The following is a 13,657-nucleotide window of genomic DNA, read 5'->3' as shown; positions in this document are numbered from 1 at the left end:
TTAGGAAATTAAATCAGAACATTACAATAAGGTTACTTATGAGATTTCAACTATATGAAAGCCAAGACATTCATGTTTTATAATCCTCTCAGAAATCATTATTTGGGCACATCACACATGGAGAAAGCATCGGACATGCTTTTATACACATTGTCATAAATCTAAAGGGAAGGGTAACCACCTTTCTATATACAATGCTATAAAATCCCTCCTGGCCAGAGGCAAAGTCCTTTTACCTGTAAAAGGTTAAGAAGCTCAGGTAACCTGGCTGGCACCTGACCCTAAATGACCAATGAGGGGACAAGATACTTTCAGTTCTGGAGTCGGGGGGAAAGGCTTTTGTCTGTCTGTGTGATACCTTTGCCGGGAACAAATCAAGAATGCAAGCCCTCCAACTCCTGTAAAGTTAGTAAGTAATCTAGCTAGAAAATGCGTTAGGTTTTCTTTGTTTGGGCTTGTGAAATTCGCTGTGCTGGAGGAAATGTGTATTCCTGTTTTTGTGTCTTTTGGTAACTTAAGGTTTTGCCTAGAGGGATTCTCTATGTTTTGAATCTGACTGCCTGTAAGATTATCTTCCATTCTGATCTTACAGAGTTGTTCTCCTATCTTTTTTTGTTCTTCTAATAAAGTTCTGTTTTTTAAGAATCTGATTGGGTTTTTTGGGTCTTGAAAATCCAAGGCTAGTTTGTGCTCATCTTGTTTATTCTCAAGCCTACCCCAGGAAAGGGGGTGTAAGGGCTGGGGGGGATATTTTGGGGAAATAGGAACTCGAAGTGGTCCTTTCCCTGATTGTTTGTTAAATCACTTGGTGGTGGCAGCGTTTACCTAATCCAAGGGCAAAGACTTTGTGTCTTGGGGAAGTTTTAACCCAAGCTGGTAGAAATAAGCTTAGGGGTTCTTTCATGCAGGTCTCCACATCTGTACCCTCGAGTTCAGAGTGGGGAAGGAACCCTGACATACACTATTTGCTTTTTCTCCCAGGTGAAAGCACATGGAGCAACTTTGCATTATCTGGCAAGGGAAATAATTAGGAGACTAATGGACTGAAAAGCTGTCCTAGAAACAAAAGCATCCCAGCAGGGAGCATGCTGAACACTGGAGGAGCCGTGCCCTATTGCAAAAGGCCAGCTTAGATACGCATGCACAATTCCCACTGAAAGCAGCAGCCTGGTGCGCATGTATCTGGGGATGGACTCTGCCCAAGTTCAACGCAGAGTTCATCAGCAATTGGTATTAAAGCAAGTTTCAAAAGAGACTCCCAAATTGCATTTCTACCTTGCAACTGATGAGGTCACCCACAAACCGACCTCTGAGAGAGAAGCTCCAAGTTCTGCAGAGCTTGGATCAAAATCCAAACTTCCCCAACATTCGGGGAAAACGGGTTTGCAGGTTGGTTCAGGCATGTCCCTTACATTAAGACATAAGAAGAAAATATCCCATATCAGTGTGGGCACTGAGTACCAGCTGCTGTTGGAGCAGTTACTCTGAGCATTTAAAATCTCCATCACAATGTTGCATTGACAGTTTTTTTAATTTACACCGATTATGATATTTTGCACTTCTACCGCACCCTTCATCAGAGGATCTCAACGAGTCATCACCATTCATAAGACACCCATTAGGGAGCACTTTACATGGCTTGAAGAGAACAGAAGTGGCAAAAACATTGGACTCCCTGGCTGTCAGGAGCTTTTTGACAAAAGGACACAGAGAAATCTAAGGACCCAGGATTTCATAGTTTAATCAGCCTGGGCAAAGCCATGTATCCTGAAACTTGATGTGATGCCAGGTTTACTTTTAAGTGTAATTCCAGCAGGAATGAACATTGAAGCACACGGTACCTTAGAGATAAGGGATATAGTGAGTTCACTTCACCCACTCATGAAATGCAGCTATCCTGAGGGTGGAAGACAGCAGCAAAGGATTCAATCCAACTCTGACTGAAACCAGAAGATGAAGGCACTACGTTGCACATAGCAACACTAGACAGCAGGTGATGAAGTACAGGAAAGAGGGCTTGGGAGTGATGGCAGAGAGCACAGATTGCCACACAATCAAGAAGGGCCAGTAATGACAGCTGGGCCTGGGGTGAAACCCCAAACATAGTATGAAGCTTTGCGCTGGGTAGGGGTGTATTTTATGCATCTTCCTCAGACAGAGGCATTCTTTCCTTCTCACGCTTTGGCCCTGCTTGTGTGACTTCCCCTGCCAATGACGTATTTGGAATCTGTGTCCAACTGAAACTACAGGGGGAATTTAGGGAGGCAGGACAGTGGAGTTAACAGGGCTGTGGGATCTTTACCTCTAATTTATGACTCATCCCAAAGGTCTCACCCACAGCCACACTCTATAGGGCCCAGAACATGATGCTGGGTTGTTTGTCCGACACCTACTGTATTGCCACAGAATTTGCTGCATCATAGGGATCTCCTGTCCAAATAGAGCCAGGCCTGGAGCTGCTTCGCTTGTAAAACCTGACAGGATCAGAGACAGGGGGATTTTGCTACAGCTGTAGTTAGAGCCAGCACGTTCTCCAGAGCTCTCCTCGGGCTGTTCGTTTAGTCACCTCACTTCTTCTCAACTGCAGGTGTCATCTGATCACAGCTGATGGGACTAGTCGTCATCAAGGCAAGGCTCACCCTTCAGGAGCCACGGATGACCTTGCCTACAGAATGCCAGGTCAGCAGGGCCAGGAACTAGACAGCCAATTAGGAGCAGCCCAAATTTCTGCTCAACATCCTTCCAGAAACGGGAACTCCCCAGCAACTCGGTTCCTCTTCCTCATTCGTTACTTCTGCTCTCTGGGGTTTCCATAGACTCAAGCAAGTGGGTATGTTACAACGTACATGAGTGCCGTTCAGACCAGAGGGCACACGGCCAGTGAGACGTAACAGACAGATGCATGTAACAGACTGGACCAATGTCTGGAGGTGAGAGAGAAAAGGGTCTGACGTGTGACAGGGGAGAAGTTCAGTCTCTCCTATTGCAGATGCAGTGACAGGTGCTCCTAGGCCACTAGGCCCTATACTCGGAGACATAAGGAAACACTTTGCAGACCAGGCCCAGGGCTGATTTCTTTTCTGAAGATTCATGATTATTAATCCAAATCCTGAGTTCTTTGCTCAGACCGACACATGAAAATGAATGAGAATTTTGCCTGAGCAAGGGCTGAGACAGAACCTTGCATTTGGCCCCTTATTATTTAGTTGTAGAGTTCTGGAGAAAAGACTGTCATCTTTGTTACCTGCCTGCACACCATCTAGCACAATGGGGGCCTGACCCTCGACTGGGGATCCTAGTAATAAATAAGACAGGTAAGATGCTGCTGCCCTGGAGTACTCCCATTTACCATCAGTATCAGTAAGTGGAATAAAAAGCAAGCTCCCTTTTCTGGATTTGTGGTGACTGCCACAAAGGGTGAATGTTTTCATCTGAGCCACCCCCATCCTCAAGCACAAAACGAGAAGTGCGCACTGGTAGCTAAGCCATGGCTGGCTGGCTGGCTTGATACGCAACTAACTCGACAGGTCTAAACAACACCCCCTCTGCTACCCTCAAAATCAGTATATTCAGCTCAGGGGTTGAGTGCCTTTGAAATCTCTTTCCCACATCTTGTTTAAGGAAAAACAAGGAAGATTATGAACACACTGCATTTCACCCCTTGAGGCCAAACACTGCACCATGCAGCACACCCTACAAACTCTGATGCAAGACACCTAGGTTGTTTCAGATTGATGCTAAAATGGCTCACCAAGACAATGCGTGCAAGTGATTTAACCGCGCTCATGCCTTCATTCCCCCAGTTGTCAAATGGCAACAATTCCTACTCACCTTGCTAAGTAACTCTGCAACCCTGTTGCTGTGTGTATGCACCAAATCATTCATTAGAAACAAATTGCCATACCCGATCAGACACACTCATGTACTCCAGAAGCTTGTGTATCCAAATAAAAGTTACATTTAAAAACCAACACATCTTGGGCAGTAGAATTAATGGGCAAACAGGCAGAATCCCAGAGTAAGATGCTTCATGTAACCTCTAGCCCCAAATAGCAGTAGTATATATCAGCTGGGAACGGTTTCTAAGTAACTGGCATATAGATCTGATTGAAAAAAGGGGGGGGGAAAACTGCACAACAAATTTCAGAAGCTGCATGTCATATGTATTTAAATTCCAAAGCCAAGCATCCATCTGTCCCAACGTACATGTGTGGGATTGTTTTTTCCTGAGAAGGGGCTAAGTCACTGCCTAATAGGAATGGAGATTCCAATAGACTGTCTCACATCAGTAAGGGCACCAAGCTTAGGCAGTTTAGAAATATTAACTGGTTTATACTTTCTTCTCTTTCACTAATATAAGGCACCCAGCTTCCTGAACCTCCTCTGAGCACATCTACTTTTCTGTTCTTTCTGAACACCCTTCTGCCTGGTAACTTCCGACATCAGGCCATGGCTAATTTCTCACTGGCTGGATAGCATTAATGTTCCCCTTCATTCCTTGGCTGGTTCCCAGCAGTGGAATTCAGAGGAGACTTCATCAACTTCAAATGCTGTTAGTCATTGTTCCTACAAATAAAACTCTCTAAAAGAAACCTTTATTTCTAAAAGCCTTTCCATGTAACAATGATACATATAAAGCTACAAATGAGTTTGGCCATGTCAGGGGAGACGCTAGCGCCCATCCAGGCAAGGGATGTTTCGCACAAAGGGGAATTCCAAGAATATCAGCTATTAAAGTAACAGTCCACAGGAAAGACGCCGGACGAGATAAAGCGGCACTGTCAGCAGATCATTCCCAAAGCAGGCGTGTCTCCAAGAAGTCAGGACAAAGGGTCTGCAAGCTGCAGAGCTAGAGTTGGTTTTGAACAAAGGCTATTAACAAAAATAAACCCCAGCAGTGGCTTCAGTTCTAAGCGTCTCTTCTCCACCATTTAAATCGCAGTGTAAGGAGAGACGCACTGAGTTGGAAGGCAACACAGAGCCACAAGGGGCTGCATGGCGGTGCTCCGTGCTGGTTTAGACTCAGAACCACGTCTAGCCAATTACCTGGAAAAGGGATTCAATGAGGGTGCTCTCCAGTATCTGAGGAAGGGAGAGAGGCCAAGGACAAATCCTCTTATGGGAGACTAGTGTTTTAAGAGCCAAAGCTGGCAAGGGCATACGTGAAAGTAGCTCCATCTTTTTATGTTCATTCTCAAACCTAAAGGTTCAAAGGCAGGCTGAAGTCTCAGCCAAGGTCTCACAGGAGACCACAACACTCAATTTCTGAGCCCATGTCTCCAATATGTAGGGCCTTGTGTATATCATGAGTCTGAACCACTTAAGTTACTCTGAGTTTGCTGCATAATAGTGCTTCAGAATCTAAACTTTCAATTAAACAGCTCAGACTTACAAACTGCCCCTTTTATTTCAATGGAGACATTGATTCTCAAGTCTAATGATACTTGAAATGGTGACATTAACTATCTCACTGCTGTATTTTAGCAGAAGCTTCAAGTTAACATACTTGCCTGCTATTGCTTAGTGGAAAAACCAGGAGGTATTTGTCCAGTAGGGTATGTAGTTACTGTTAAGGTTTGCTAAGGCGTGGAAGGAAGAATTCAAACCCTGTTCCTTTCCATTTGAATCCACTTCTGCTTGAGCGGGGAAAAATGAGACATCTTTTCCACAGCATTGAAGGCTGTAACTGCTGCTTAGGGACCAAAAAAGGGCCGACTGCCACATCCACCTGTCAAATCCACTCGCTCCCTGCAACGCCTACAGTCGTTACGAATCTTCACAATAATCTGCAGCACGCTTGGGACAGCATAAAAAAAGTGCCATTTCAAAATAAAGGCTATTCTACTGGGAGAGGGGCAAGAACAAAGCACTGCATGATACTGGGCTTCCTGCATTATAGGACATGGGGCTTTGCTGAGAGGACAACTTGTTTGAAAAACATATATAGTAACGAAGGTAGCAGAGTATCAGAAGCCATTTTGGACGTCACCCTGACACTGGCAGAACAAAGGAGTGGGGCTTTGTCTGACGATATTAGGAAGATTATCTTCAATCTTGAAATAGAGTCACCCAAAGACGGGTAACACCTTTCAACATGGAGAGGGGCTTCCCAGTCACAGAATGTAGGCAGTTCCACTCTCTGCTTTTAAACCTCCCTGGGCTGACACCTGGAATATACATTTAGCACAGATGAGCGCATACCTTCCATACGATCATGACAGGAATTAGTGAAGGGTAAATATGACAGCAGGGAGCACAAAATTACTAGGAAGAGAGTATTTTTCAAATGTAACTGGAAGTATAACATGCCTTAGAACGTCTGGTGGGGCTGTAATTTTAGAGTGCTTTTAAACTGCTCTACCAGTTTATACACAAATATGGCACCCCTGGTGTAGCTGTGTGAACAGGAGCCCTACAACCTAAACAGGAAACCTATCTTCCGAAATCAAGCTATTTGTGTATGTAATTCAGACTTCTGAATGTTTCCATGAAAACAAGACATTACAACCACAGGGCTTTCAAATGACAACCAAAGGACACATGACACCAAAGACTAGCCCTCTGATCATAGCTCGTGTTAAGAGAACACAAATGAGAACAGAAATTTTTTTGAGAGATTTAATGATGAAACAAAAGCCAGCCACGGTTTACAGACGACGACCCCGGCGACCACCCTTTCTGCGAGTGCTGTCAGAGGGGATGGGGGTGACATCCTCTGTGGAAAGAAAGTTACACATTACCATTCATGACTGCAGATTGCTTCAAACAGCTTTCTGGGTACAGAAAATAAACCATCCAAGTCCCTGCCAGACACCACCCAGCCACCACCCCAGGCCTCAGCAGTGAAGAACTGCATTGGCTTCACGTGGTAATAATGTATCCTCACACAATGACCAGCCTTTAGTAGGATCTAGCATTAACGATAAGAGGATTTAGTACAAAAGGCAAAATAATTTTTTAGTCCGCTTTGAGTGTTCAAGGGGCATTATAATGCCAAATCAACATTTGCTTTCCAATGGCCACCTTTCCTCACACAAAACCCAAGCCTTTCTTGCAAGGAGTAGGAATTCCCCCCAACACACACACTTTCTCTCAGGAGGCAGCCTGGGAAATGATGTGCAGGAGGTACTATATTTCACTTGCGCATTGACTAGTGTGTGGCAAGTTTCCACATTAGTAACATTTAGAATATGGGAAATTCACACTGAAATGGGTGGGGAAAGAAGGTGAAATTGCGCATCACAGGAAACAACAGACTGCAGGTCACATGACTTCCACAGCAGCAACAGGCAAGACAATCTCCTATAGGAGATTGATGTACACCACAGTCCTTCCATAGGTTTCTTTGAACACTGAAAAGGCATTTTTGGCAGCAGCTTTTGGGACTTTCACTCCAGTAAATCATGGCCAGTGATCTTCCAGCTACTGCAAAGAATCAGTGACTCTAAACCAGAGGCCCATCACTATCTTGCTATACAACTGCAGTTTAGCACATACAACTTGCAGTTAGGTACCAATCCTTAGCCCATACTGAAAACACATGCCACTTGCTGGTGGGTTCTTATTTAATTTGAAAGCGCTCCAGTTCCTCTAGGCACATACACATCAAATTAAAGGAAACTCAGCACCCTCAGGCAAAAAGCACAAGTAACCAGGTGGAATCCAGTATGCCAGATGGTCAAGCTTGGGTTCTGTAGGACTAACAGGGAATAAATCTCAGACCTGGCCATCATGTAACTCAGGGTATTAAACAACAACAGATGCATCTGCACAGAGTTCTTTTCGTGACAGGATTTCGAAACAGGGAACACATACTAATTTCCCATTATTTATCTAAAATACCCCATTTGCACACCACACTTACCAATGCGCCCAATCTTCATTCCAGAACGAGCTAGAGCTCTGAGGGCTGACTGGGCACCAGGTCCAGGAGTCTTGGTCCTAGAAATAATAAAACAGGCAACAGATCAGGTCAGAGAAGCGTTCACCAAACAGCTGAAGCTAAATTCACACCGTTCCCAAGGAAACAACATGCAGCTTAAGTCATTTTACCCTTTATCCAGAATTTGAAAATGCTGGAACTCTTATTAGATGCCTCCCCTTTTGTCTAACCCATGTATATGGCAGGAACAGTAACAGTCAGCAGAATATACTTCAATGCAATTTTGAATATACATGGTAATTGCACCCCTGACAAGGGGGCAGAAGAGATGTTAATAAAGTTGAATATCAAACATGATCTTTCCTGCCATTACACAGCTACAATAGGGGATTCCCTTCCAAGAACAACATGAAACAAGAGTCCTATAAGCCTGCTGAAAAAGCGGTGGAGATATATTTTAGGAAAAAACAGATTCCTGTAACCCACCTACACCAGGTTTTCATCTAATTACAAATGGATTCAAAAGATATCATTACTATGTAGAATGACCAATACCTTCCCAATCAAACTAGTTCTTACAGCCCATTATAAGCCTGGCTCCTTCAGGTCAGAGCTGAACTGAACTAATGTTAGTCCTGTGAATATTATCTCCATGGGTCAGTGGGCCAGGGCCTTCACATGTTTCACCAACTGAAAATGTACACCTCTAAACATGGAGCTGTTTCTGCTAACAGAACAAGCCACACCTGCACACAAAAAACGCATCGAGTTTGCAAAGATCATGGAATAAAATAATGCTAGAGTGTGTCTGAGATACAAATTCTCTCACTGCTGCCCTCAGAACAGCTGCCCATATTAAAATTGTGATAGCAACAACTGAAGTGAGATTGTAGGACTGTGTGAAAACTGAAACACCTTATTTCACTCTGGGCCACCTGATGAGCATAACCTAGCATTCAGTCACCAACAGGACCCAAGCGCTACCTCGCCACTGCACAACATCTGTGTATGTCAAAGCAGAGCCTGTCACACGCACCTATTTCCACCTGTAGCTCGCAGCTTGATGTGAAGGGCAGTGATGCCCAGCTCCTTGCACCGCTGGGCAACATCCTGAGCTGCCAACATAGCAGCATAGGGCGAAGACTCGTCTCTGTCGGCCTTCACCTTCATACCACCAGTCACTCGGCAGATGGTTTCCCTGAAAAGACAGTATCTCTTTGTACGTGGCAAAAAGCAATACTCAGGAAAGAGTCTGATCACAACCTGCAAGCCTTACAGAAGCAGAAGATTCAAAACACAAAATGATTTCATTTTATATATTTACCAGTTCATAAGTTGCCATGTGACAACCATTAATATGAATCTGTCTTACTTTTTCTAAGGTCATTTCTGAAGGGAGCAAGGCCCTTTTTCCATATAGGCGTTAGTAATTTATACATTAAATTAGTGTAACAGAGTTTGTTAAACTGGGGCAAAGCCCTGTGTGGACACTTATTGTGTTTAAACAGTACTTTATTTCGGTTTATCATGTTTCTAACTGACTTACGCTAAACCAAAATAAGCATCTCCATACAGCCTTTCGAACAGGTTTAACTAACCATACAGCCTTTACACTGATCTAAATAGATCAGTTTAAAATCACACTTTAAGTCAGATTAATGCAACTTTCTCATCTAGATATGCCTTAATTGTTAGGTCTCATTCACTGAGCAAAAATAGAAGATGGTGAAAGATGGTCCAACAAGTTTCAATTAAAAACCCTGTTACAAGTTGTCTGTATTGTGTCACCTGAGCACCAAAATAAGTTTATAGATGTTAAAACTACAAGGGATCACACGATCATCTACTCTGACCTCCTAAATAACACAGGCCATAAAATTTTGAGCATCGAGCCCAATATCTTGTGGTTGAATTAGATTATATATTTTAGAAAGATCTTTACTAAATAGCCAAGAAGGCAAATGGAAACGCCTGCTCCTGATATGGTAGATACTGTCAAGCAGTTTACAGTCATCTCTTTTGTACAGTGGCAATACTAATTCTCCTTTCTGTAAACACTTATTTCAACACAGATGTATGTCTGGATATTTTATGTGATGGTACCTCCATGTGTTTTATAAGCAGCAGCATTAGAAGTGTCGGGTATATACCCCTGTTGACTCATTTTAATACTTGACTGCCTTCTGCTCAGAAGATAAGGGTGCAAAGCCCTGCACAGTTCAGTTCAAGAGCAACTTGCATCAATTTAGCTTAAGCTGATTCCTTACCTACTTAAGCTATACTGAAATAAGCCACTCAAACCAAAATAAGGGTTTCTATACAGGTTTTTCTTCTAGTTTAACTACAAAATTTTTTAAAGCAATTTCAATTAAATCAGTGCAACCCTCTCCTGTAGCCAAGACCTAGAAGAGTAAGTTAGATCGCAACTAGGTAAGTTCAACAGGTAAGTGTATGATATGATGCACTTATCTACATATACTGGGCACATACTTTAGCCTTAAGGATAAAGGTGAGTGAAAACAGCTTGAGTTATTGAACCAAAATAACTGTTGCATATGCACAGTTTCCATTTTAAGAACTTGTAAGGGCGGTACCAAGGGAAAGCAAGTTCTACAGAGCCTTGTATGGTTCTGATGTCACCAACTTTCAGTACTCACTTGCCGGAGAGATCAGTTACATGGACAAAAGTGTCATTGAAGGAAGCGAAGATATGGCAGACGCCAAACACATTTTCCCCTTCGGCAACCTGCGGTCCCAAGCTGATGACCTGCTCTTCCTTCTTCTCCTTACCCTTACGCGGTGCCATTTCTGCGAGGGGAAATAAGAGCGTGAGTTACATGCGGTCATGAAGAGGAGCAATAAAGATGGTTCTTTCCCTGGAATTACACGGGAGCCATACATGCCTCTGGTCCTTTATACTCCTATGAATGGGAAGTTACTTTTTAAGGGTATTTAAATCAACACAAAAGGCATTTTGCAGATGAACTGGGTACTAATCAATACAGATGAGACATGCACCAATAATCTATTTGTTTGGAATACAGGACATTCCAGAGACCGAAGAGGACCAGGCAACCCATCCATCCATAAAACCAGCTTGCTTAACCCTTTGGAAGAGCATTAGGCTCACTTTCCACATTTTAGTATATTAAATAATCTGGAGATCAGAGTGGCTTTATTATATGCCACTGCCACTCTTAATGTCTCTGAAATTTTAACAGCAGCTCCATAAATATCGCCCACTGCTGCATTTCCACACAAGACTTACCATGAAAGAGAGCCTGGATGGCAACCGTGCAGTTAAAATCATCATGTGCATAATCAGCCCTCCATCAGAAGCACTGGGTTCCATTCCCAATACTACCACTGATCTGCTGTCTGATTTGAGGTATGGCCCTTCAACTCTCTGCCTTTGTTACCTGCCTACGATTGCCTCTTGCCCTAGACTGTAAACTGCATGGAGCAGGCACTCCCTCTCCCTATGTACACATGAAGCGCACAATGGGGCTCCAATCTGGGTGGAAGCCTTTAGGCCCTACGATAATACAAATAAACAGAACCACTTTCAGGGGGTCCCAAATCTGTATGGTAGTCTTCTCCTTTTAGAAATTAAGGCACAGAGAGACTTCTGACTTATACAGTTAAGAGTTGGAAGCACAGCCAGGAATAGAATTCAGGAATCCTGACTCCCAGTCCTGTGTTTACCAGTAACATCTCCGATACCTCCTTTAAACCCAAAACGAGTGTAGATAGATGCAGGACATCCTCTGTGCTAACAGAAAACTTGCAACTAACCTAGGCAACCTAAGTCTCTCTTTTCTGCCAACATTCTGGCTACGGAAACATACAAGAGTGATGTGGTGACAGGATTCCCTGAATTTTTCATAGTGTGTGGAGCACATTTCAGATAAATTGTCTCATGGTCACCACCATTCCCATTTGCAACTTTATGACCCACCTCCTCTCCCATTTACAATCAAATAATATCTACAGCCACAGCATGGAAAAATAATATTTAATACTTTCAGCAGCTGGAAATGAAGAGAACACCAGCATTATGTGACCAATCAACAGACCACTTTGGGATGTGCGCAGTACAGCACCAAACTGCATCCACCCTCAGTTAGTGTGATGTTCCTCAGCAGATCATTAAGCATAACCTTGAAGGCACCCTAAAAAAGTCCTGATGTGTTAACTTAAGACTAAACCACTTATCCTTTGTGTAGTAGCTCTCCTAGGTCTAAAACTGGGGTTTCTTCAAGCTTAACTGAACGTAGTGATAACTACTGTCTGCCCCTAACATATAATAGAAGAGGTTAGATTAAAAAGACCAAGTTTATTCATGGTGTAAACCTATTAATATATGAAATTAAAGCAGGGATTAATTTGGCTGTAGCGATCTACCAGGCACAAATATCTGTGCCTAAAAGCAGTAGGTCTGATCTATCTTCCCCACCCATGCAACTATGGTTTAGCAGAGCTCTTTGCCCAGTCAAGTGTTTAATGAAGTGACTGACACATCTTGCATCCCCCCTAATAAACATTAAACACAACTGTGGCCCTCTCCCCTCCCTCCGGAGGGATTTCTGGTTGTGAAGAGACACCTGAGTGACTGGGATGCTTGGAAACCACTTGTGTGCAGCACTGTGCCCTGCCATGCACACGCTGTTAACCTCAGCATCCCCTCCTCCTGTTCGGAGCCTCGGAAAGGAGCCCACTCCCCCTATTCCACGACACAGGCCCCAAGCCACACATGGGGCTGTTACCTTCCCTCCCCGCATCGAAGAGGGGTTCCCACGAGCTTCCTCCCCCTAGGACAGGCCTCCCCACAACAGCCCCGCTACGCTCCCAAGCCGGGGGAAGCTGCCCCAGGTTGAGAGTGGACCGGGACCCTGGCCCGGACCCACCCGTTGCATAATCGGAGCGAAAGATAAACGAAGCCTCCCACCGGCCCTTGTCATCCCAAACCGCCGGGCGGCTCGGCCACTCCAGCTCCCCGCGGCCTAGCGCCTCGCTCCCCCGGCCTCCCCTCCACCCACCGGGCAGCTCGGCCACTCTAGCGGCCGGCTTCCCCGCGGCCTAGCGCCCCGCTCCCCCGGCCTCCTCCCCACCCGCCGGGCGGCCGCGCCGGCTCGATATCGGTGAGGAAGGGCCCGGGCAGGCTGGCTGCGGGCGGCAAAGGCCGCAGCGAGACGCACCCAGGGAGGATGGAAGCGGATGACGGCAAGCCCGAGCCCGGGCACTTACTTGTGCGTCTTCTCGGGCACCCAACACCGGAAAGGAAGAGGCAGGGGTCACGGGGCAGAGGTCACCGTCAGCATCACCCGGAAGTGCTACCTCGACGGAGTGGGGTCAAGCCCCCACATCCACGTCCATCGGCGTCATTCTCTATAAAAGCCATACCCGCGCGCTGAGCGTTGTAATCAGGCGCGTTTTACTGTGTTGAACGATGTAATAATTAATAACACGCTCGGGTACGTCTGAGGACGCGAGCGGTACCACCCCCAACATGGCGGCGCCCAGGGGACCCGAACGTTACCCCGCACAAAGATGGCGGCGCCCGACTGGAAGGGCCTCTTTTGCCCCTCACAGCGATGGCGGAGTTCTCGTGCCGGGCTGGTGCTGGGCTCGAGTGCGTCTGCGCGGTTTGCGGCGAGCGAGGCGAGGGGCTCGCCCACGTGCGAGGCCCAGGGGCCAGGGCAGCAGGGGCCAGCTGTGCAAAACCAGGGACAGCGCTTTCCTGCAAGGCGGGGTTTAGGGGAACGCCATTTGCTG

At 45.4% G+C, this 13,657-nt stretch overlaps 1 protein-coding gene across 2 annotated transcripts; it reads right to left on the bottom strand.

Moving 5' to 3' along the window:
* Nucleotides 1-6,512: 6,512 nt before the first annotated feature.
* RPS14 (ribosomal protein S14) lies at nucleotides 6,513-13,279 on the bottom strand. Of its 2 annotated transcripts, none has more exons than XM_048861592.2 (5): nucleotides 13,130-13,279; nucleotides 10,540-10,690; nucleotides 8,919-9,080; nucleotides 7,865-7,941; nucleotides 6,513-6,715 (listed from the first exon to the last, which is right to left on the bottom strand). In XM_048861592.2, the coding sequence occupies exons 2-5, from the start codon at nucleotides 10,686-10,688 to the stop codon at nucleotides 6,648-6,650; spliced, it is 456 nt and encodes a 151-aa protein (XP_048717549.1). In that variant the 5' UTR covers nucleotides 10,689-10,690; nucleotides 13,130-13,279; the 3' UTR covers nucleotides 6,513-6,647. The 2 variants fall into 2 exon arrangements, with proteins under 2 accessions (XP_048717549.1, XP_048717550.1); XM_048861593.2 differs by lacking the exon at nucleotides 13,130-13,279 and adding an exon at nucleotides 13,081-13,103.
* Between the last annotated feature and the right edge of the window lie 378 nt (nucleotides 13,280-13,657).

Source organism: Caretta caretta, chromosome 8 (assembly GCF_965140235.1).
Source record: "Caretta caretta isolate rCarCar2 chromosome 8, rCarCar1.hap1, whole genome shotgun sequence".
In the NCBI taxonomy this organism is placed as follows: domain Eukaryota; kingdom Metazoa; phylum Chordata; order Testudines; family Cheloniidae; genus Caretta; species Caretta caretta.
The sequence above is the reverse complement of the archived record's forward strand: the minus strand, read 5'-3'. Positions and strand labels throughout refer to the sequence as shown.

What these genes read in the sequence shown, in the direction of transcription:
- RPS14 (XM_048861592.2), bottom strand. Translation starts at nt 10,688, where the DNA reads ATGGCACCGCGTAAGGGTAAGGAGAAGAAGGAAGAGCAGGTCATCAGC. An exon ending in GTAACTGATCTCTCCGGCAA is followed by an intron (nt 9,081 to 10,539) that starts GTGAGTACTGAA and finishes CTGTCTTTTCAG; the next exon opens with GGAAACCATCTGCCGAGTGA. An exon ending in AATGAAGATTGGGCGCATTG is followed by an intron (nt 6,716 to 7,864) that starts GTAAGTGTGGTG and finishes TTCTTTCCACAG; the next exon opens with AGGATGTCACCCCCATCCCC.